This window comes from Mesoplodon densirostris, chromosome 19 (genome assembly GCF_025265405.1).
Source record: "Mesoplodon densirostris isolate mMesDen1 chromosome 19, mMesDen1 primary haplotype, whole genome shotgun sequence".
Classification (NCBI taxonomy): Eukaryota; Metazoa; Chordata; class Mammalia; order Artiodactyla; family Ziphiidae; genus Mesoplodon; species Mesoplodon densirostris.
In genome coordinates, this window is record NC_082679.1 from 52,805,699 (window position 1) to 52,825,781 (window position 20,083).

Consider the following 20,083-nt stretch of genomic DNA (forward strand, 5'->3'; position numbering starts at 1 on the left):
GATGCCAGTGTGCTGTTTCCAGGAAGAGCTGGATGCTACAGAGCAAGACAGGTCCATCAGTTGCACTGAAATGTGAAGGCAAAAGCCTAAATCCTCAGCCTCCTCCCACACGCAGAGAGGCACATGGCCACCACCAGGACCCACATGATAACAGGTGCCTCATCCAATCCCAGACCCTCATCCCATCTCTTGGGCCCTCAGCACCAGAAGTTGGATCATTCCAGGGGCAGTTTCCCACAGTGCCAGGGTAAGTGGGAATTGCTCCCAGCAGGAACAAAAAAGATCTTTATGAGGACAACCTTGAAGAGCAGAGTGAATTTATTCCAAGAAGATTGCAGTCCTGAGAACTCACGGCCCACAGGCACATGGCAGAGTTGCTGGTTAAGGCCACGATTAGCAGTGACTTGCTGCAGGACTGCACTGGCTCTCTGCCACAGACACGAGTGTGGACCCTCATCCCTGTTCCCACTCCCCCATTAAGTCAGCTTGGGAGTGAGTGTGGAACAGGAAGTCTCTACTTAGGCAAAAGCCTGACCTCTAAGGAAGGCCACAGGAAATGCCTCAAAGGGCCTCTTCAGGGTTGGCCTTACCAAGGGAACCCAGCCATCTGCCAAGGCTGGTTGTCATCCCCTTCTTCCAGGCCCTCATGGAGAGTGAGAAGGCCAAGGCCCAAGCTGGGCCATCAGATTTGTAAAGGTCACAGTGGACACTGAACTTAGGACCTTCCTATGTCCAGATGGAGCAGACATCAAGCCTAGGCCACTGTCAACCAGGAGGTCACAGTCCTATTCCCAAGCACTGTCTGTGCTTCACCAACTTTTAGAAAGGGCTGGGCCTGAGCTCAGGTTGGCTTCCTTTGGAAGCAGATTCACAAAGAAGTGGGTGGAAAGTAGAAGACTGAGTGCTCCCATGGCAGAAGGAAGGGAGGGCCTGCTATAGCTTCAGGCTTTCTCCTCTTGCAGAGGGACAAGACTCATGAGAAGGGCCATCAGGCTGAGGTCTCAGTTCCCAGCAGCCGCAGGCTCAAGCCCTGAGTGTCCACTTCTACCAGGTGGATGCTGTAGTTACCGAGGCCCTAGGAGCAAAGGACAGGAGGTGCTTAGAGGGTTCTGGGTGGGTTTTAGGCTTTCGGGAGGCTGGACTGTGGCTGCAGGGCCAAGGGGACTTAACACCTGTAGCTGCTGGTTAGCTGGTGGGCCACAGGGAGGGCTGCTGTCCCGCACCAGATACCATACCCCGACCACACCATACCTCAGTCTTGGCCAGCACAGCCTCCAGAGCCTCCTTTTGCCGCGGCTCCTTGGTCAATAGGTAGAGAAAGCCCCCGCCACCTGCCCCTGCCAGGCTCTGGCCATGCACGTGGGGGGCCAGGACATCCATCATACGCCGCACAGCCAAGGGCTCACAGCCTGGAGCCATGAGCTTCTTCTGCTCCCAGTATGATGTCAGGCACTGGCCCAGGAGAGGCAGGCTCCCTGGGGTGGGGGCAGAGAGGGGAGTCGTGTGCCTGAGCCAGGATATTCACTCAATGCCCATCTGTAGACTGGACGGGGTGCCAAGAGGCACTTTTTAACCAGTGTCATAGTTAAGAACCTGGGTTCAGTACTGGCTGGAAACAGGAGTGATAAAGCCCACCTCACGGGGTTGTTTGTGGAGTAACGAGCACAGAGCAGTTGGCGTGGTACCCGGCTCAGTGTTCACTGAACTGTGTAACCCTAATCAGCTCTGACTCCCTGGAACTCGGCTATGGCGCCAAGCCTCTTCCTCCATCTGCTTCCTGGTAGGTGGGGCTGGAGGCCTTCCCCAGGATGCAAGTATTGACCTGAGATGTGACTCCCACCTAAGTGTGGGACCCTGCAGAGGACAGAGGCTTCATACCTAGGGCCGGTGCCAAGTCTGCAAAGGCCCCGGGCGTCAGACCCACAGGCAACAGGCACTCACTCCTGGTGCCTGAGCTCCGGGGAAGGAGTGCCTTACCTTGGCGGAAGGCTTCAGCACACTCCTCAGCGTGCCGCACCAGGTTGTGAGCATTCTGCACGACGGCAGGCAGCCGGGCATACCAGCTCCTCAGCACGTCCTACAGATGGGGCAGGAGGGGTGCGGTGAGGCTCAGCCTAGCTGAGCCGTCTCGCGTCCCTCCCTTCTGGGGCCAGGGCTCACCTGCAGCAGATTCCGGGCCAGGCGGGTCTTGCCGGTGTACACCAGGAGCAGGTGGTCATTGAGCTTCTGGACAAAGCCCACAGGCACAGTGACCTCTTCCACTTCCACCTTCAGCGGCAGCTGAGCCCGGGAGCGCCCCACCTTGATGCCAGGCATTAGGCCACCCACTTGGTCCTGCCAGCCACCTCCTGCGAGAGCCCGGGCCAAGTCACTGTTGGAGCCTATCTGGCCCAGCTTCCCTCTCCCGGTACAGGCTCCTGGCCTTGCATCCCTGGCAGGGACCAGCGTGGGAAGGCAGCTTCCCCCCACAACTTCAGCTGGGCCAGGTGAGCTGTGCAGCTTCTGCCCCCGCCCTGGGAGCAAGTTGAGCCCAGCAATGAATGGAAGGGGCTTCATTCTGGAGCCAAGCTTAGAATGCACAAGGCCTGAGTTTTGTTGCAGACCTAATGTGTACTTGGAATTGGGGTAAACCACATCAAAGGATTAAGACCTACACTAACCTTTCCCCCTGAGGAGGGATGACATAGGACTTTCCCTCCAGCCTAACAGTCCCTGCACCCTGGCTTGCCTGATAAAGGGTGTTGATGGTGGAAATAAGCTTCTCAGCATCTCTTATCAAACTTAAAATAGCTTGTTCACATTTTGCTTTACTAATGAAAGGTATGGATCTCTTTTCTTCTTGCAGCTATATAAAAATGTCAAAACTTGAGTCTGGGATAGGCCTTTGATATTTGGAGAAGGGCCTGCAAGGATTTCGAGTATAAGATGCAAATGGAAGGAGGCATCTGGAACTTTACAGCCAAAATGTGGTTAGTGTCAGGCCTGGAATGTCAAGAACTCCTTAATTACACCCCTCTCCTTCAGAGCACTTAGCGTAGCTTGTAATTATACATTTATTGGAGTGGTTATTGATCAGTGTTTGTCTCCAATAGGCCGTAAGACTTTTGATGGCAGGGATGCTGTTTTTGCTCATTTTATCGCCAGGGCCCAATACAGAGGGGGTACTCGGTAAATAGGTGTCATTTGACCAAATGAGAGATATGAACAGTGTACCTTAAAAGAAAACTAAAAAAACTTCCCCATCTGCCCCTTTTCCTAATGACTACCTATTATGGGATGTGAGTCATTACAATGAAAGGAGGGAACCAGGCTACAAAGTGGCCAGAGAAGATACCATAGTCGGGCGTCTATACATCTTTGTGGCAGTTTCCCTCCCAGAGTCATGCTGAAGATGAGGCCTGGCATCCTGAGGTGACCAGAGCACCCTAGAGCCAGACAAACCTCTGGCTGCTCTCCATTGTGCATTGATGCTAAGGGGCCACAGTGATGAGTAGGAGAAGCTAGTGACATTCTGTATGATCACAGCCATGCACTGGGTACCCCATCATGTGGTGGGGGAAGCGAGGCACAAGCAGCCCTAGCCCAAGGGAGAGGCACGGTGCTGAAGAACAGGCTGAAGGTCCTGTCCCCTAATCCAAACCCAGCCCTGCCCTGAGGGACAGCCCTGGGTAGGAAGAGAGACATGAGGAATACCTAACACACATGAAAGGTGCAGCACAGACTCTAACACTTAGTAGGTGCTCCTACATCAAGTCCTTTGAGGTAGAAACACTTCATTTTGAAAACCACCAGAGAGAGTGTGTCAGAGTGATAAGAGGGAAGCCCTAACCATTGTAAGGAGCAGCACAGTTCCGTCTGCAGGTCCAGGGAAGCCCCTGGAGGCCCCTGAAAAAGTTCCAGTGACCTCCCTCTGCCCTGGGGCAGTCCATACCTGTGGTAAGCACCTGCTCCAGATGCAGCACTGCATGGATCAGGGCCTCCGTGCCCATCGCCCGGCCTGCGGCCCGCTGCAAGGCAGCCAGGGCAGCCCCCGCCAGGATGCTGCTGGTGCCTGCAGGGCATGGAGGAGAGGATCAGCCATGAAACAGCTCTGCCCAGCCCAATCCTGCCCCACCCCCTCCCTCTCCACTGGGCAGAGGCTGGGGAGAGGATTGGAGACAAAGCTGAAAGGGAGAACGGAGTCGGTGAGCAGCAGGGAGACAGGGCCTGCTCACCAAGGCCAGAGCCATGGGGCAGCTCAGACCAGGTATGCAGCTCAAAACCGCCCCCAAAGGTACACAGCAGCTGCTCACTCAGCGAGAGCTTGGAGTGGACACTCACGATCCCCGCACAGATGAAGGCCGCCTTCAACAGCGCCCCTGTGGAGTGAGCAGCATCCGGCAAGGAATTTGGTCTCCAGGGGTGGAAACAGACACCCCACCCATCTCAGCCTGGCCTGGGGCTCATCTAGGGGATAAAAGCCCAGCAGCGGTGCAGACCCCATCCCCAAGCCACAAAAGGTCCTCTGCGCTCCGTAACACCGGCCAGCTCTACCTCCTGTGCCTGGGCAGGGTAACGTCAGGGCTCCTCCACCAGACTGGCTCACCCTCAGGCCAGGCACCCATGGCCCGCAGGGTCTCTCGGGTTCTGCCCCCATCCCCCAGCTGGCTAGGTGTGCCATCCCCACCTGCACAATTCACAGGTGCCCTGACCTGGGGCATGGGGCTGGCAGTAATCCTGCAGGTCATCCAGGCTCCCGCATACTATCTTTGTGGCCATCTTGTCCTGCTGAGGTCCCACTGCCAGCCACAGCTCGGGCTCTGGGATGCGGCGAGCCCTGGCCCCAATGGGCCGGCGGCCATTCACTCGCACAGCCAGGCCCAGCACTGCCCCACCAAGCTCATAGGCAAGGGGTGGCGTGTCACTCCAGCCCCCTGTGGCAATTGAATAAGACCAAGCTGGTCACGGGGGCTGCCAGCTCAGTTCTGGGGTGGATACCCTCACCCCTACCCCCCGCCAAGGGGCTCACCAGAGAAGTCCACTCGAGCCGGGCACTCAGCCACCACCCACTGCCCAGGTGCTGGCAGCTCTACCGGCACCGAGGAGACAAAGTGCTGGGCTGACATCACAGCCTGGCGGATCAGGATCTGCCCAGCCCCCTCGTAGTGGCGGGCAGCTCGTACTAGTAAGGCTGGTCTGCCAGGAGGGAATGGAGAGATGGTGGCATGGAGCCCCAAGCTGGGGGCGGGCTGCTTGGGCTTGGGGACCGACTGCCCTAGGTGACCTGAGGACACTCCACCTCTCTCTGGGTTTCCACCTCCAAGGATGGCAAGGGGCTGCTCCAAGGGTTTTGACATCATTAGCACCCACCTGCTCAGCCACTTGTCCCGTTCCTCGGCGAGCGCTGCCACGCCCCGCGCCAGGTCTCCACACTCCAGGTACGAGAAGGGCCGCACCCACTCAGGGTTGGCAGCTGGCCCACTCCGTAAACCTCCTTGGCCCTCTGCCATGCAGCCCAGGACATCCGCCACACAGGCCAGTGCCCGGGCTGCCACGCCAGGGTCTCCCACACCAGCTGCCACTGAGGGACCAGAAGTCAGGAATAGCTGGGGAGGAGGCCCGCCCTCAATGCCCCCTGCCCTCAAGCACCCCAGACCCCTCACACCTCTTCACTTTTGCCCAAGATGTATCCCTGCCTGGGAATGCTCCCCACTCTTCTGCCTGGCAAAGTTCTCATCCCACCAGCCCCAGCCCAGACATGCCTCTGCACCCCCCACCCAGGATGCCCTTAATGAGTAAGAGCTCAGGCTTGGGGGGCAAACCACCTGGGTTCAGTCTCAGCCGCCCACCAACCAGCTGTGTGGCCGTGAGTGAATAACTGAAATGGGGAATGAGGCAGTCTCTGTGAGGCTAAGGCTGAGTCCCCAGCCAGAATGCCTGGGTCCCACGCAGGGCGCGCCACATCCCCCTGGGGCTGTGCTGGAGCTCCTCACCCACATCCAGCCCCCCGCACAGAACGTGCAGGCTTTGCCGACGCTCACAGGACCCAGAGGCTCAGCCCCAGGCCTCCGCCTCTCACCAAACTCCCCACTAACAGGGATGGAGCTTCCCAGAAACCTAAAAGTTAAGTCCATTTGTGTCTTTCCCCTGTTTTAAAGTCTCATGACTCCCTAGTACCCTCAGGTTGATGACCTAGAGGGCAGACAGGGCAGGTGATGCTGGGTCTGGCTTCCCAGTATGGGTGCCCAGCACACTCACCCTGGTCCAGGGTGGCCATCAGGGGCCCAGGACAGCCCTCGCGCACAGCAGCCTGGATCAGCGGGCGCAGGCTGAGGTCCTGCCGGGCCTCCAGCACGTGCCGTGCCTTATGCAGGGCCTGGCGGAAGAACAGGTCCCGGCGGGAGGCCAGTGTGGCAGCCCGGTCCAGGCACGGCTGCAGCTGCTCCCAGGACAGACGCCAGGAGGCTCGCCAAGCCCGCAGGGCCTTGTTCCCATCCTCCTGGGGGTCCAGCATCCACAGCATGTCCTGGGGCCCCAGGGCCCTCGAGGGGTGGAGCACGGGAAAGAGACGGGCACTGAGAAGGCAGCGCTCCATGGGGGGCATGTCTGGGTCCCACAGGTCCCAGTCCCTGATGTGGGGAGAAGACACATGAGCAGGAGGGAGGCGAGTGCTCCTGCCTGGTCACCAAGCCCTGACCACCTGTCAGCTGGGGTTGGCTCATTCACGGGGACAGGACGAACTCCAGAGGCAGCACAAGCAGGCAGTTCAAGGAGGGAGGCCCGCTGCCCCGCCTCCTTTCCCAGGCCACCGAACAAAATCCCAAAGCCTGAGCTTGGCCAGGAGTTTGGAGTGGCCCAGGGAGAAGATGCTAGGGCAACTCAGGCTGCTCAAAACTACCCCAGGGGACTTCTCTGGTGGCACAGTGGTTAGGAATCTGCCTGCCAGCACAGGGGACACTGGTTCGAGCCCTGTTCCAGGAAGATCCCACATGCCATGGAGCAACTAAGCCCGCGAGCCACAACTACTGAGCCTGCACTCTAGAGCCCGCGAGCCACAACTACTGAGCCCACGTGCCACAACTACTGAGCCCATGCACCAAGAGCCCGTGCTCCGCAACAAGAGAAGCCACCGCAATGAGAAGCCCGCGCACCGCAACGAAGAGTAGCCCCTGCTCGCCACAACTAGAGAAAGCCCGCCCGCAGCAATGAAGACCCAACGCAGACAAAAATAAATGAAATAACTTAAAAAAAAAAAACTACCCCAGACCACAGGGATGGTGAGGGGTGGGGCAGGAGCAGAATGAGCCTCCAAGCAGCTACCACCCTGGCTGCCGAGGCCCACAGAGGCCCGTGGGGCCACCAACCCTACCGAATGCCTGTCTTCTGGAAGAACTGACTCCAAGACATGTTGAGATACGTTCCTGTCCCCTGTCTCTGGGGGAAGAGAAGGAAGCAGTCAGGGCTGCAGGGGCCACAGGAAGGGGTTAAGGGCAATAAGGCCAGAGGACCAGGATCTGCTCAAGAGCGGACAGGAAAAGAGACAGGGGCACTTAGGCAAGCAAGTTCTGAAACAGCGTCAAGTCCTGGGGCTTCCACATTCCAGCCCGGGTGCCTGGAACTTGGAGCAGAATCCTGGCTGTGGGCCTGACCCTCCATAACTGGCTCTGCAGCCCAAGGCGGGTCACCTCCCTCTCTGAACCTGTCTCCGGCCTGAAAAATGGGGATAAGAATCCCCACCCAGCCTGCATCAGAGAAGCTGAGGAGGGAGGTACAGGCCTGTTGAGACTCTACTGGCTACGCTCTCCTCACTGCCTATCCCTCAGGTGAGTGCTCAGAGAGCCCTGCAATGAAGCTGGGCTAGGACCCCCGGTGCTCCCCACAGCCTAAAGAATGGGGGCGAGGGGAGGTAGGGGAGCACCTACTTCCCAGCTGTCCAGACGGCCAACAAGGGTGAAGGCCCGGCTGCGGGCGCCGTGCAGCTGCACATGGTGTCCCTGCAGGACGAGGTCATGCAGCTCCAAGCCGTGCAGTGCCTCGGACTGGGCCACGTCCAGGCCACTCACGAAGCAGCCGGTGCCGATGTGAATGGGGCCCTGGCAGGGGAGCGGGCAGGCGTCCTGCGTGGGCAGGGGAACCCCAAGCACGCCCACAAAACACACAGGACCCTGGCTCCCGTACCCTTGCCCTCCCTCTGCCTGCCCTCTCAGGCCTCACCCGCAGGTGGCAGTGCTGCAGGACACTCCCAGGACCCAGCTGGACGGGGCCCTCCAGCAGGCAGCTGACCACAGAGCTCCCGGCCCCCAGTAGCTGCCATTCCTGTGAAGCCAGGGAGAAAGCTGTGAGGGCCCGGGGCGGGGGCTGCCCCAATTCTCCTCCACAGCCAGCGCCAGAATTCCTGCTGCTCCCCGCGCCTGTTGGCCAGCCAGATCCCTCTCGATACCCCCCTGCCCCAGCCTCAGGCTGACTCCCATCCCATCTTGACTGCTGCTGCTCCCCCAGGGGCACGCTCTCCCTGCCTTCTCCTCCAAAGCAAATCTGCACCCAGTAGTGGAGGTCCCACCAGATGACAGCTCCCCCAGAAAACCTCTCCCACCTGTCCAGCTACCCCTACCCCCACCACCCTGAGGGCCACCTCTGAACTCTACCTGCCCCATCACCATGAATTTGCCTGAATCCCCAAGCAGACCCTTCAGAAAGGGTGGGGGGCGGAAATCTTCTCTAACTGCTCACTCAGACTTGGATGTAGAATCCTGACTTGGCCACTTACTGGCTCTGTGGTCTTAGGCAAGTAACTTAACCTCTCTGAGCCTCCAGTGACTCATGTGCAAAATGGGGATAATAACACCTACATGCGTAGATAATCTGTCCCAAGCGTGAGCTATTCCCTCCCCTCCCTGCATCCCCCATTCCTACCTGTCTCCAGGTACCCCGTAGGCCCCTCTGCTGGCCTTACCTCCAGGCAGGTCTTACCTCCACCTGGGAGTGCACGACCTGGGCCCCAGGAGCCCCCGGGAATGTGAGAATGTGCAGGAACTCACTGGCTGAGTTGGTCATGTAGTTGTAGCTGCCATCAGGGACATATGCTGTAAAGATACAAGTCCTGACCCCAACACCCTGCATGTTTCAGCTCTGACACCAGGCTGGGCCTCCCACCAGAAGACACATCTTCATCAGGGCCTGGGAGGGCAAGCATGGAAATGAGCCCGCTGTGCCAAGGGGGAAGCTGAGACCCACAGAGGCTCAGCAACCTGCCCAAAGTCACACAGCTAGAAAGTAGAAAGACCAGGACTGAAGCCCAGGAATGAGACAAAGGAAGAAGAGGAGAGTTACCTCAGCAGGGGACTTTGAACTGGGAGAGGGTAATTGTCCAGTCCACGCACTCACTAGGCCTGCCTGGTCCAGGAGCCTGGGGGCCCGGCAGGTGGGGTGGGAGCCTCATTCTGGGGGCCTTCACTCCCATGGCCTCCCCATCCCGGAGAGCCAAGAGGCAGTACCCACCCACTGTGAGGGGCTGATCGCGAAGCTCCCTCCACAGCTCAGCCCGGGCTCCATGCAGATAACCTGCGACGTCCGCATCACCTTGCCCCATCTCTGGGGGCCGCCCCACCAGGAAGTCCTCCCTTCTCACGTTCCGGGCCATGCAGAGCAGGATGTCAAAAAACAGAGAGAGCTGGGACAAGGGTGGGAAGCACTGCTATTAGTGGGTTCCTAGGCTGAGCTGGGGCGGTTCCATCTCTAGAGACGCTGACGTAGAGAGAGGGGAAAGGGCCGGCCTGAGGTCACACAGCCAGGCTGCCAGTGTCACTGCCTCTTGCCCAGGCCAGGGCCTGCCAGTCCCCAATCCCAGTCACCTGGACAGGCCGGGCTCCAGAGTCCAAGCCCATGTAGGTGCAGGCGTCCAGAGGCGGGCTCACATGGGTGGCCAGGAGGTGCTCAGCAGTTTCCACAGAGAAGAAGACAAGCCCAGAAACCTGGAGGGGCCCCCACAAGGGTCAGGTGGGAGACCCTGGGGCCAGCCTTGTGCCTGAGTTGGGGAGGGCCACATGCAGATGGGCCAAGCAAGGCTGACTGCCACACCGGACAGGATCATTCATCTTCTGGGCCACTCCAGCACCCAGACTCCAGGCTTACTGGAGGCAGCTCCACCAAGGGCCCCTCAGCAGGCAACTTCTAGGACCCCCTAAATTTTCAGGTCTCCTCCCAAACCCAGTTCTCCATCTTCCCTATAGTCTAGTCCCAGGCTCTTATCCACCACTTGTACCTTTGTCCTTCATTCTAGAAGGATCCCCTGAGTCTGGTTCCAGCCTTTCTCATTTGGGACAAGACCCTGAATTCCAAGGCTACGCCCTCCTCAGGTTTTGGCTTCACCTGCTCCCCTGAATACCAGTTCCAGATCTTCCTCAGATTCTGGTTCTAGCCTTCCCCAGAAGGAGTGGGGCTCTGCCTTGGCAGCCATACCAGTGGCACCCGCCCATCAGGCCCGGCACATCGCTGTATCTCTGCCTCGGTGCCTTGGTAATAAATGTCCAAAACGAAGCCCTACGTGGGAGCAGAAAACAGAGTTAGGGAAGGGAGCAAGAGAGGATTATGAAAGAGGGCATGCAAGGGTGTTCTCCAGATGTAAACCCAGGATGCAAGTCTGACAGGCCCCAGCATATTCCTGGGGATACAAGTGCCTGAGACCTCCCCCACCCTGACAGCAGAGGGCAGGCTTCAAATGTCTCCACAGCCCCAAGCCTGGGCACAGAGCCTGGCACGGGATCAGGGGCAATTCATGTTTGGTAAAAGACTAAGTGAGCACAAGAGCCGCTGCCATGGGGCGAAACTCCTCCAGGTCCAGACCGTGCCAGAAAGTCCAGGACGAGGCTGCCCAGAGCACAGGACCAGGAGGCCATCCCAGGATGGCTCCGCTGCCCACGCTGCTGCCCCAGGGGCACTACCTGGGAGTCAGTGAGGTAAACACCATGGTTCCGGGCATAGGCCGTGCTCCCCGGAAGGGCGATCACTCTGGTTCCCCGGAAGCCGTCCCAGCTGATCCCTGCAGGTGGGGGAGTCAGGAGGCTCTCCAGGGACCCCAACCCAAGGAATGGGGGAATCCCTTCCAGGAGGAGGGCAGGGGCATCCAGGCACCTCTAAAGAAAATATGGTTTCCAAAGCCAAATGGACATTCCTCTGGGAGAATGACAACACCTCACCCCCAAAGTTTGTCCACAGAGCCCTTCGGGGCAAAGGGGGCAGGGCTGGGTATCTCCACTCTACGGCCAGGCAGACTGGCCCGGCAGGGGAAGCCCTGCCCCCTGGTCTAAGCTCCGACCTTCAAACCTCAGGCTGCCCTTGTGAACAGGGCAGCAGGCCAGGCCCGGAGACGGGGTGGGCGAGGAGAGGCGGAGCCACGCTGGCTGTGGCTAGGGAAGGCGGTCCCAAGCCTTCTCAGGCTCACCTGGGGTTGGAGGAACAGACAGCAGCATGTCGGTGCTGCAGACCCACACGCCTGGCGGGGAGCCTGGGCCCAGCTGTGGGGAGAGAGAATGAAGCTGGTGGCCGGGCCCAGCCCTTCCTCTGCTCCCACACAGCACAGCCTCGGCCTGTTCCAGGGAGACTCGGGCTGCTGAGGTAACAGGGGCCTCCCTATATCCATGGTGCCGATGCCAGCCCTCCCGCCTACTTCCTGGGGCCGTACCTCCCCCCAGTGTGGCCAACACTGACATCCTGAAGCTCTAACTAACTCCAGGCACCCAAAGCCACTGTTCCTGGCATCCCCTGTCTGAGCCAGCACAGACTACGGCTGGTGGCTCAGCAGGAAAGCAGCAGGACAAGGCCCCATGGCAGCTGCCTGTCTCACCCGATGGCTCATGATGTCCAGCAAGCAGTCCAAGTTGCAGACCACGGCCTCCACAGGGGCCTGGGGGTTCTCCACAGGGAGGCAGGTGAAGGCCCGGCCACAGTCATCGAAGGGGAAGTCTCGGCCCTGGGGCGGGAGCAGGGACAGGCAGAAGAGCTTGAGGCAGAGAGCCTGGGCAGAAAGCCAGCAAGCTAGAGGACTTTTACAAAGTGTGTTCTCATGTGATTTTTTAAATTACATGATTATGGTAAAAAATTAGCAAATGCAGATACACAAAAAGAAAAACAGTCCCTCAGGGATAATAACCATTGCCCTCATTTTGAGGTTATGCCCTTTCATATACCTCATATGCATACTGTTTTTTTTTTTTTTTACAAAAATGAAAAAGATGGAGACAACAGAACTTCACACACACACACACACACACACACGAGTACAAGTCAAATTGGAGAAAGACTGGGAACCATATCAATGTCAATATCCTGGCTGTAATTATACTATAGTTTTGGAAAATATGACCATTGGCGAGATCTGGGCAAAGTTTACAGAGGCTTCCCTCTGGATTATTTCTTAAATGTGGATCTACAATGATCTCAATCAAACTTCCAATTAAAAAGGCCGAGATCATTCTATACAAACTTGTGCGGCTGGCCTTTTTCACTGAACAATGAAAATATATTCACTGATGCTCCCAGTGAGCCAGGCCAGGCCCCAATTTAAGCATTTGCTGGGTCATCTCAGCACATCCACATGAGGTAGGAACTGCTGCCATCCTCATTTCACTGATGAGGAAACTGAGGCCTAGAAACAGTCAAGTGACTTGCCCCAGGTCACAGAGCTGGTCAATGCACAGGTCGGTGCAGAGAGTTAAATGGACCTTTCAATCATTGTCTAATATTCCACCAGGAGGATATGCTGTTTATATTTAACCGGTTCCCTATTTTGGACACCTGGATTAATTGTATTTCTGATTCTTCAGGATTTGCACAATGCACACTGGCACACAAAGGCAGAAGACCTCTAAAGTCCCATCCAACCCCGAGGACTGACCATCCTTCTGCATGGCCCCTGCCCAGCATTCTACTGACCATGTGCAGGATGAGGATCCAGGCCGAGTGCAGAACATCTGATGTGACCACCTATCAAAAGTGGAAGAGCACTGTTCACAGAGGTCTGGGCGGATGGCACTCTCTTGTGCAGGGAGAGACCCCAGCACAAGTCCACACAAGAACCAAAGGAGGGACTACCCTGGTGGCGCAGTGGTTAAGAATCTGCCTGCCAATGAAGGGGGACACGGGTTCGATCCCTGGTCTGGGAAGATCCCACATGCCGCGGAGCAACTAAGGCCGTGCGCCACAACTACTGAGCCCGTGAGTCACAACTATTGAAGCCTACGCGCCTAGAGCCCGGGCTCTGCAACAAGAGAAGCCACTGCAATGAGAAGCACGCACACTGCAACGAAGAGTAGCCCCTGCTTGTTGCAACTAGAGAAAGCCCGTGCACAGCAATGAAGACCCAACGCAGCCAAAAATAAATAAATAAAATTAATTTAAAAAAAAAAAAGAACCAAAGGAACAACCAGCAAGGTCAAGACCAATGGCCACAGGCAGGCACGAGGCAGCCCTGGCCGCTCCTGGATAAGGAAGCACAGCAGCCTTCCAGTGGGGCCACTTCCGTGTCCCGTTTTTAGGGAAGGCTGCAGGCAAGAACGTGGGGCTGGCTGGCGGGTGACTCACAGTAAGTCAGCTTCGTGGCAACCACACAGTGGTCTCCTCCCCTGCGGGTGCCACCCCCACTGCCAGAGCGTGTCCATGCCTGGGACCACCCTCACTGCCTGTGCCACGGTGCCATGCAGGCAAGGTGACCTCATGAAGTGGCTGGGTGTGTGTGGGACGTGGGCCCATGCTCTACGCACTGGGGGCCACTGCACCTCAGTTCCAGCAAACCACTGCTATGTGGGAAGGAGAGTCCAGGGTAGCAAGATGAGATTTCTCAAGGGAAGCCCGAAAGCCTAACTCCTAGATACTGGCCCTGACTTTCTAAAACAACTACAGAGACTGTCCCTGCCTTCTGCCCTCACCTGGACGAGTCTGCTCAATCTACAGATGCAAAAACTGATGCTAAACCTGAACTGGGCAGGAAAATGGAGCCCGAAGAGCTGGGGACCTTGGAAAGGCTCTGCTTGAAGCCCCCATCCCTGCTGTGCCCAGGGGAGCACTTGAGGAACACTCACAGTGAAGCCTGCACGGGCACTCAGGTGCTCAGCAGCCACCAGCAGGGCGTTGAGGGTGGCTCCTCCACTGCCCACACGAACCTCAGGGTCTTCCACGGCCAACAGCAGCGTCCTGGTGGGGATCTGCTCTCGCTTCTGCCGTATCTCCAGCTCTGTGGTCAGAACATGACTGGGACCTGCCCCCAAGCCTCTCCACCCTGGTCCCAAGCACCTCAAGCAAACCTCCTGACAGCCATTATTTAATCTTCTTTGACTTAGCAGCTTTTCATCTAGTAGCTCATTAGATCTTTTCCCAACTCAGTGAGGTAAGTACAATTACTCCCATTGCACAGATGAGAAAACCGAGTCTCAGTGAAGTGACCTATGTCTGAGGTCACGTGGCTAGGAAGCAGAATCTGGGTTTGAACCCGGGTCTGCCCAGCTCCTGGGGCTGTAGGGGTATGTGACAAGGAAAGGGGAGAGGGTTCCACATTAGGCGCAGAGTGGAGAGGGAGGGTCAACTACCTCTCTGGAAGACCTCCACGCTGTCCTTGTACTGGCATGTCAGGATGATGACCGTCCAATCAACCCCCTTCGGCTGCTCCATTCTGGCCAAAGTTGAGGGGCTTCCAGGGCAGAGATACGGGTATATGTGAATGTTTTAAAAATTATCATACCCTAAAATTGATTTTTTTCGTTGTAAGTAGTTTTATGAATTTTAATACATGTATGGATTCTTGTGGTTACTACCACCATCTACATCTAAAAAAGCTCCCACATGCTAACCCTTTACAGTCACACCCTCCTCCATCCCTCACCCCTGACAACCAGCCATCTGTTCTCCAAAGCTATAGTTGGAATGTAATCTTTGGAGATTGGCTTCTTTCACTCAACATAATGCATCTGAGATTCATCCAAGTTGGCTATGCATATCCATAGTTCTTTCTCTTTTTTTGCCAAGCAGTATTCCGTCGCATAGACATCGCACAGTCTGTTTCTCCACCCACCCACTAAAGGACATCTGGGCTGCTTCCAGGTTTTGGTAATCAGGAATAGAGCTGCTATAAACATTCATGTGCAGATTTAGCGTGAACATAAGACTTCATCTCTCCAGGCGGACACCTAGGTGTGGGATTGCTGGGTCGTGTATCTTTGATTTCATCAATATGGGTGCATGATATTTCCTCAGGAGAGGAAGTAAGGGGAGCGGGGTGGGGTTGACGGGGGGTCCCACCTTAAAACAAGGGGCTGCCCTTTCTGTACCGCAGGCCCCTCAACATCCAGTCATTGGCACTGAGCTGCAGGGAGGGAGGCTCTAACTTCTAGTCTCCTGAGGCTGAGGGCAATTCCCCGGAAAAGAGGGAAGCTCTGGGAGAGGTGCACCAGTTTGTTCAAGTGCAGCATGCTAACAGCACCCACTACAGGGACCTCAGAGGGGACCTCCCCTCCCAGAGGCTCCAAGCCAGAAGGGGGCTACAACCCCACCTGTCAGCCATCTTCCTCCAGGGCACTCTGAGCAAGTGAGGGGAAGGGGAAGCCAAAGCTATGGCTTCACCCACTCCTATCTCCCAACACTCCTTTCCTACCAGATAAGAAACCAATCTGACTGCAGAGGCCCTGGCCTCCCCAAGACCTCTGTGGACGAGTCCCTAGGAGCGTGCTGGCATCTACCTCTGGCAGGGTCCCAGTTGCTGTCCCATGCAGCAGCCCACCCCCACCTCTTCCCTCCAGCCCCCAAAGCTCAGTGTGGGGAGGGCCAGTGGAGTGAGCTGCATGCCACCCCAGAGGTGCCCTGAGCACAGGTCCATCTGCAGTCAACCCTCACCCCAGCCGGAGCCAACAGGAAACCTGAACATCAGTAACGGTTTCTTCTTATGCCAGACTCCGATGCCACCAAGCCTATGGTTAAGGCTGACAGACACTGCCACTTAGCAACACCCATACTCCCACGAGCTTTCAGGGGAAGCTTCCACCACTAACAAAAATTGCTCTGTTCCCTGTTCAGCTCAGGAGGGAAATCCAGAGGGGAAACCTGAGCTAGAGATCTTGGCCAGGCATCTGAGGTCAAAGGCATTCCCCAGGTTACCCATCTGGCCTTCCCAGTAAAGGGGGTGGCTGGGGATTCCAGATTGGCCACCAACTCCCTGTGTGATCTTCGGCACCCCTAACCCTCTCTGGCCTCCTGTGGTAGGGAGTGTAACGGATAGATGCCCCCCATCTTGTTCACACGGAGGCCATGCTTCCCACCAACCAATGACATGAAGAAGAGAGACCCACTCCTACAAGATGGGGATCCTCTGATAGGCACTCTTGGCTCCAGAACTCCCCATCAACCCAACACAAACTGTCTTAGAACTGCACTGCAGTCTGAGCGCCTTTCTTCCTTCCGGTGCTGTCACAGGAAGCAGAACTGAAAACTGACAGCTCTCCCTGCTTCCTCCAGCTCCCTCCCCATCTTCCCTCCCCCAATAAATCTCTTGCAAGTCTAATCCCATCTTGTTCTCTGCTTCTCTGAGGAGCTAAACCAACATGGGAGTCTATCATCTTCCCCTTGGGACTGCCAAAGGAAAAATTACTGTAAGAACCTCGAAATTAATATCTGGGAAGTACTTTCTTTATTCTTAAAGATGAAGAATCTGAGGCACAGAGAGATTAAGTGACTTGACCAAGGTCACACAGCTAGCAAGTGGTAGAGCCAAATTTGAACCCAGACACCTTTTTTCCAGAGTCCATTCTCTTAACCCCTCCACTGAATCTACTTTGTAGGATGGAAAAAAGAACAGACGTACTAAATATATGTAAAGTGCCCAATACAATGTGACAATGAAATGGGGATGGCATTAATGATAACAGCCACTAGAAGTGAGCTCATCCACCCATTCTGACCCATAGTTAAGACACTATGATTTGTCATCTTCACAACACCACTGCCAGGTAAGTATTCTGTCCACTTTACAACTGCTAGTTGATGCTGCATCCATGACTGGGACCTGGGTCTCTCAGATTCTTATTTAGGTGATGGTGATAATGATGTTTGATCCCAAGCAAACGTGCTAAAAGAGAGCAAGGAAGAAGTGCCCCAAGGAGAGTCCAAAGGTCTGAGCCCAGTCTTGGTCTTGGCATAGTGACTGAGAGTCATGAGCAGATGACAGGTCACAGGCAGAGGAGGGAGGACGGCATGATCTGGACTGTTCTCTACTAGAAACTGGATCAGAGGAATAGTCCTGGGCTGGGAATCAACCCCCAGAGGCTGTCCCCAACTCTCCCTCTTCCTGTGTGATCTTGAGCAGGTTACTTAACCTCTCTGAGCCTCAGTTCCCTAACTGAAAACTGGGGCCAACCTCCTAGGATGGTTGCATTAAATAAAACATAAAAATATATGGCACACAGCAGGAGCTCAATGAATGGTAGTTCTCTCCAGTGAGGAAAAGCAACAGGAGAGTTCGACTTGACCCTGAAGCAGGTTGGAGTGAAGGCTCTGGTATACTCTCTGGGTCAAAGATGCCCCTGTAGAAGAAAAAATCAGGGAAGACCTGGGAAAATCAACCAAGGCTAAGTAGCATGCCTTGCCCGATCAGACTAAAGGGTATTATGAGAATACAAAAGGTGGAACAGTACTGGTAGCGTAGGGAGTGTCTTCTTCAGGCACCACGCCAAAGACACGTTGAAGTATCAGCTCATGTGACCCACTCAACAGCCCTGTGAATTGAATTTTACCACACCTACGTTATATATAAGGAAATTGTAGCGTAAAGAGATGAAATAGGCTGCCCAAGGACATATACAGCTTTTACAGGCAGGTCAGGTGTATCCAACTCCAAGATTCTTGCTCTTACCCACCCTGCAGAAACAAGACATCTCTCCTGGAGTCTTTAACCTCTGTCATACCTGACATTTGTACAGAAATCTTAGATAATACAGGCCTCTATCCAATATTCTGCATACTTCCAACAGAACTTTATCTACTGAGGCCAAGTTGAAATAGTTCTTAATGTCCTCAGCCACACGCTGCCTAAAATTAGGATAGGGAAGGGGAGCCAGGGATAGAATAAAATAGTAAGGCCTCTTCATATTTGCTTTGGAAGAGAAGTGGGGCAGGGATTTTGCATTTTAAGGGGAAAAAGCAGCCCCACGGAGGTATCTGATTTGTCTTCTGGGAAGCGAAAAAAGGCAGAAGGAAGGTGACTGGGAGTAAAATTACATTGCAAATTACACAAACGTCCTATAATTGAGATTTGTGGATAATGACGAGCCCCGACGGGGTAAACGGAGGCAGGAAAAGCCACCTCAAAGGAAAAATCACCAGCGCCAGCATCCAGAGGCCCACCTGCCTGTGGTCCCTGTCCCGGGCGTCCCCAGGTCTCGGAGCTCCTGTAGAAAGACCTAGGCCAACGGGTAGAAGCACCCGCAGACGCCTCTTGGAGCAAGTGGACGCCCAGGGGCGGCTGCAGAGTTCCCCGACGCTCTTCCCTATCTGGAACCAGGCAGCCAGTGGCCCGGCTCAGTCCTGCGGGTCCAACAGTGTGGGCGGGAGGCGGAGAAACGGCGCAGAACACTGGGTGTGCGGTACCAGTATCCGCCCGGTCTGACATACGTGCCTCCGCCGGCTCTCCGCGCAGCGGGATCTTTAACGCGGGGCTGTGCGTGCCTTTCGCGGCGCACCCTGGGAAATGTAGTTTCAGCCCTCCGCTCGCCCCGGTTTGTCCTCCCCAAAAGCCCAGCTCGGAGCTATCGCCTGGGCCAGCGGAGATGGTCAGGGCAGCGCTTTCCTAAAGGGCAGTGATTCTTCCCTTCGAGAAGTGAGGTGAGGTGAGAAGGCGGCTCCGCTGGGCAGCAAAACTACAACTCCCGGGCTTCCCTGGTGGCGCAGTGGTTGAGGGTCCGCCTGCCGATGCACGGGACACAGGTTCGTGCCCCGGTCCGGGAGGATCCCGCATGCCGCGGAGCGGCTGGGCCCGTGAGCCATGGCCGCTGGGCCTGCGCGTCCGGAGCCTGTGCTCCACAACGGGAGAGGCCACAGCAGTGAGAGGACCGCGTACCGCAAAAAAAAAAAAAAAAAAAAAAAAACACAAAAAACACAAAAAACCTACAACTCCCAGAGGAACCAGTGCGTTGTAAAGACAAAACTCGTTTTCTGAGACTCGGGGTTCCAGGTTTGTGTTTTGTTCGCTTGTTTAACCCCCTGGTCGGGGGCGTGGTGCCGCCGCGTTTCCCCGAAGAGGCACAAATCAAACCCGGAGGAAAAACCCCACAGGTGTCGTTCGAGCGTAAGCGACTACCGTTGGATTGGCAATTGGCCATGCTTTCGCGGGTTCATTACGTGGGTCCTTCCGGTAGAAACTTTTCAGCTCTGTAGTGGGAAAAAGATCTGTGGCTTTTTTGGAAAAGTTATGAATGGGAGCATTGTTCGTAATAGCGGAACACTGGAAACTCTCTCTCCAGGGTACTGGGAAAATAAACTAGACACACCCATGCAATGGAATACTATGCAGCAGTTAGAAACAATGAGCTAGATCTACATGTACAATAGGGAAACGTGTTCAAGACACTTTGTTAAAGAACATTATGTATGGGAATCTACTCATGTCAAAAATAATGTACGCGGACATATAGTACATGTGGATAGGAGCCGGACTGGAAGGAGCACACTCTGAGGTGGAGACTGCCAGGGATGGGGATAGGCAGGGAGAACTTGAGCTTTATTTGTATTGTTTGAATTTTTCTTATGAGAATATACTTGCCAAATCTAGTGTCCTTAATAGGGAGCCTGCGAGGCCCAAGCGGTCAGTCTCAGAGAAGATGAGGGATTCTGCTCTAACTCTGTGTAACCTTGGCCAGTCACTTGGCTATTCTGCCTCCTTGTCTTTATCTGTAAAATGGGGTAATAATAGTGTCAAATGCCTAAGATTCTTTTGAGGATAAGATAAATAAATTCTTGACTCCATAGTAAATGCTCCAAAAATATTAGCCATTATTATGATGATTGTTGTTATTCCCATGCGGACTCCTTAAAGCTGGATCAATGGTTTGTTCACTATTGTATCCTCAGT

General features: G+C 55.5%; 1 protein-coding gene across 5 annotated transcripts; it reads right to left on the reverse strand.

Moving 5' to 3' along the window:
• Window positions 1-318: 318 nt before the first annotated feature.
• FCSK (fucose kinase) lies at window positions 319-18,626 on the reverse strand. 5 transcript variants are annotated; one of them, XM_060084589.1, is made up of 24 exons: window positions 18,361-18,626; window positions 14,559-14,659; window positions 14,055-14,206; window positions 12,910-12,960; window positions 11,822-11,947; window positions 11,420-11,492; window positions 10,920-11,017; window positions 10,438-10,518; window positions 9,831-9,950; window positions 9,478-9,649; window positions 8,950-9,062; window positions 8,194-8,295; window positions 7,902-8,072; window positions 7,349-7,413; window positions 6,238-6,608; window positions 5,350-5,560; window positions 5,009-5,175; window positions 4,692-4,913; window positions 4,293-4,358; window positions 3,932-4,051; window positions 2,161-2,348; window positions 1,978-2,077; window positions 1,252-1,475; window positions 319-1,075 (listed from the first exon to the last, which is right to left on the reverse strand). In XM_060084589.1, the coding sequence occupies exons 2-24, from the start codon at window positions 14,638-14,640 to the stop codon at window positions 989-991; spliced, it is 3,162 nt and encodes a 1,053-aa protein (XP_059940572.1). In that variant the 5' UTR covers window positions 14,641-14,659; window positions 18,361-18,626; the 3' UTR covers window positions 319-988. The 5 variants fall into 5 exon arrangements, with proteins under 5 accessions (XP_059940572.1, XP_059940571.1, XP_059940574.1 ...); XM_060084588.1 differs by having other exon boundaries at window positions 4,215-4,358; XM_060084591.1 differs by lacking the exon at window positions 4,692-4,913 and having other exon boundaries at window positions 4,215-4,358.
• Between the last annotated feature and the right edge of the window lie 1,457 nt (window positions 18,627-20,083).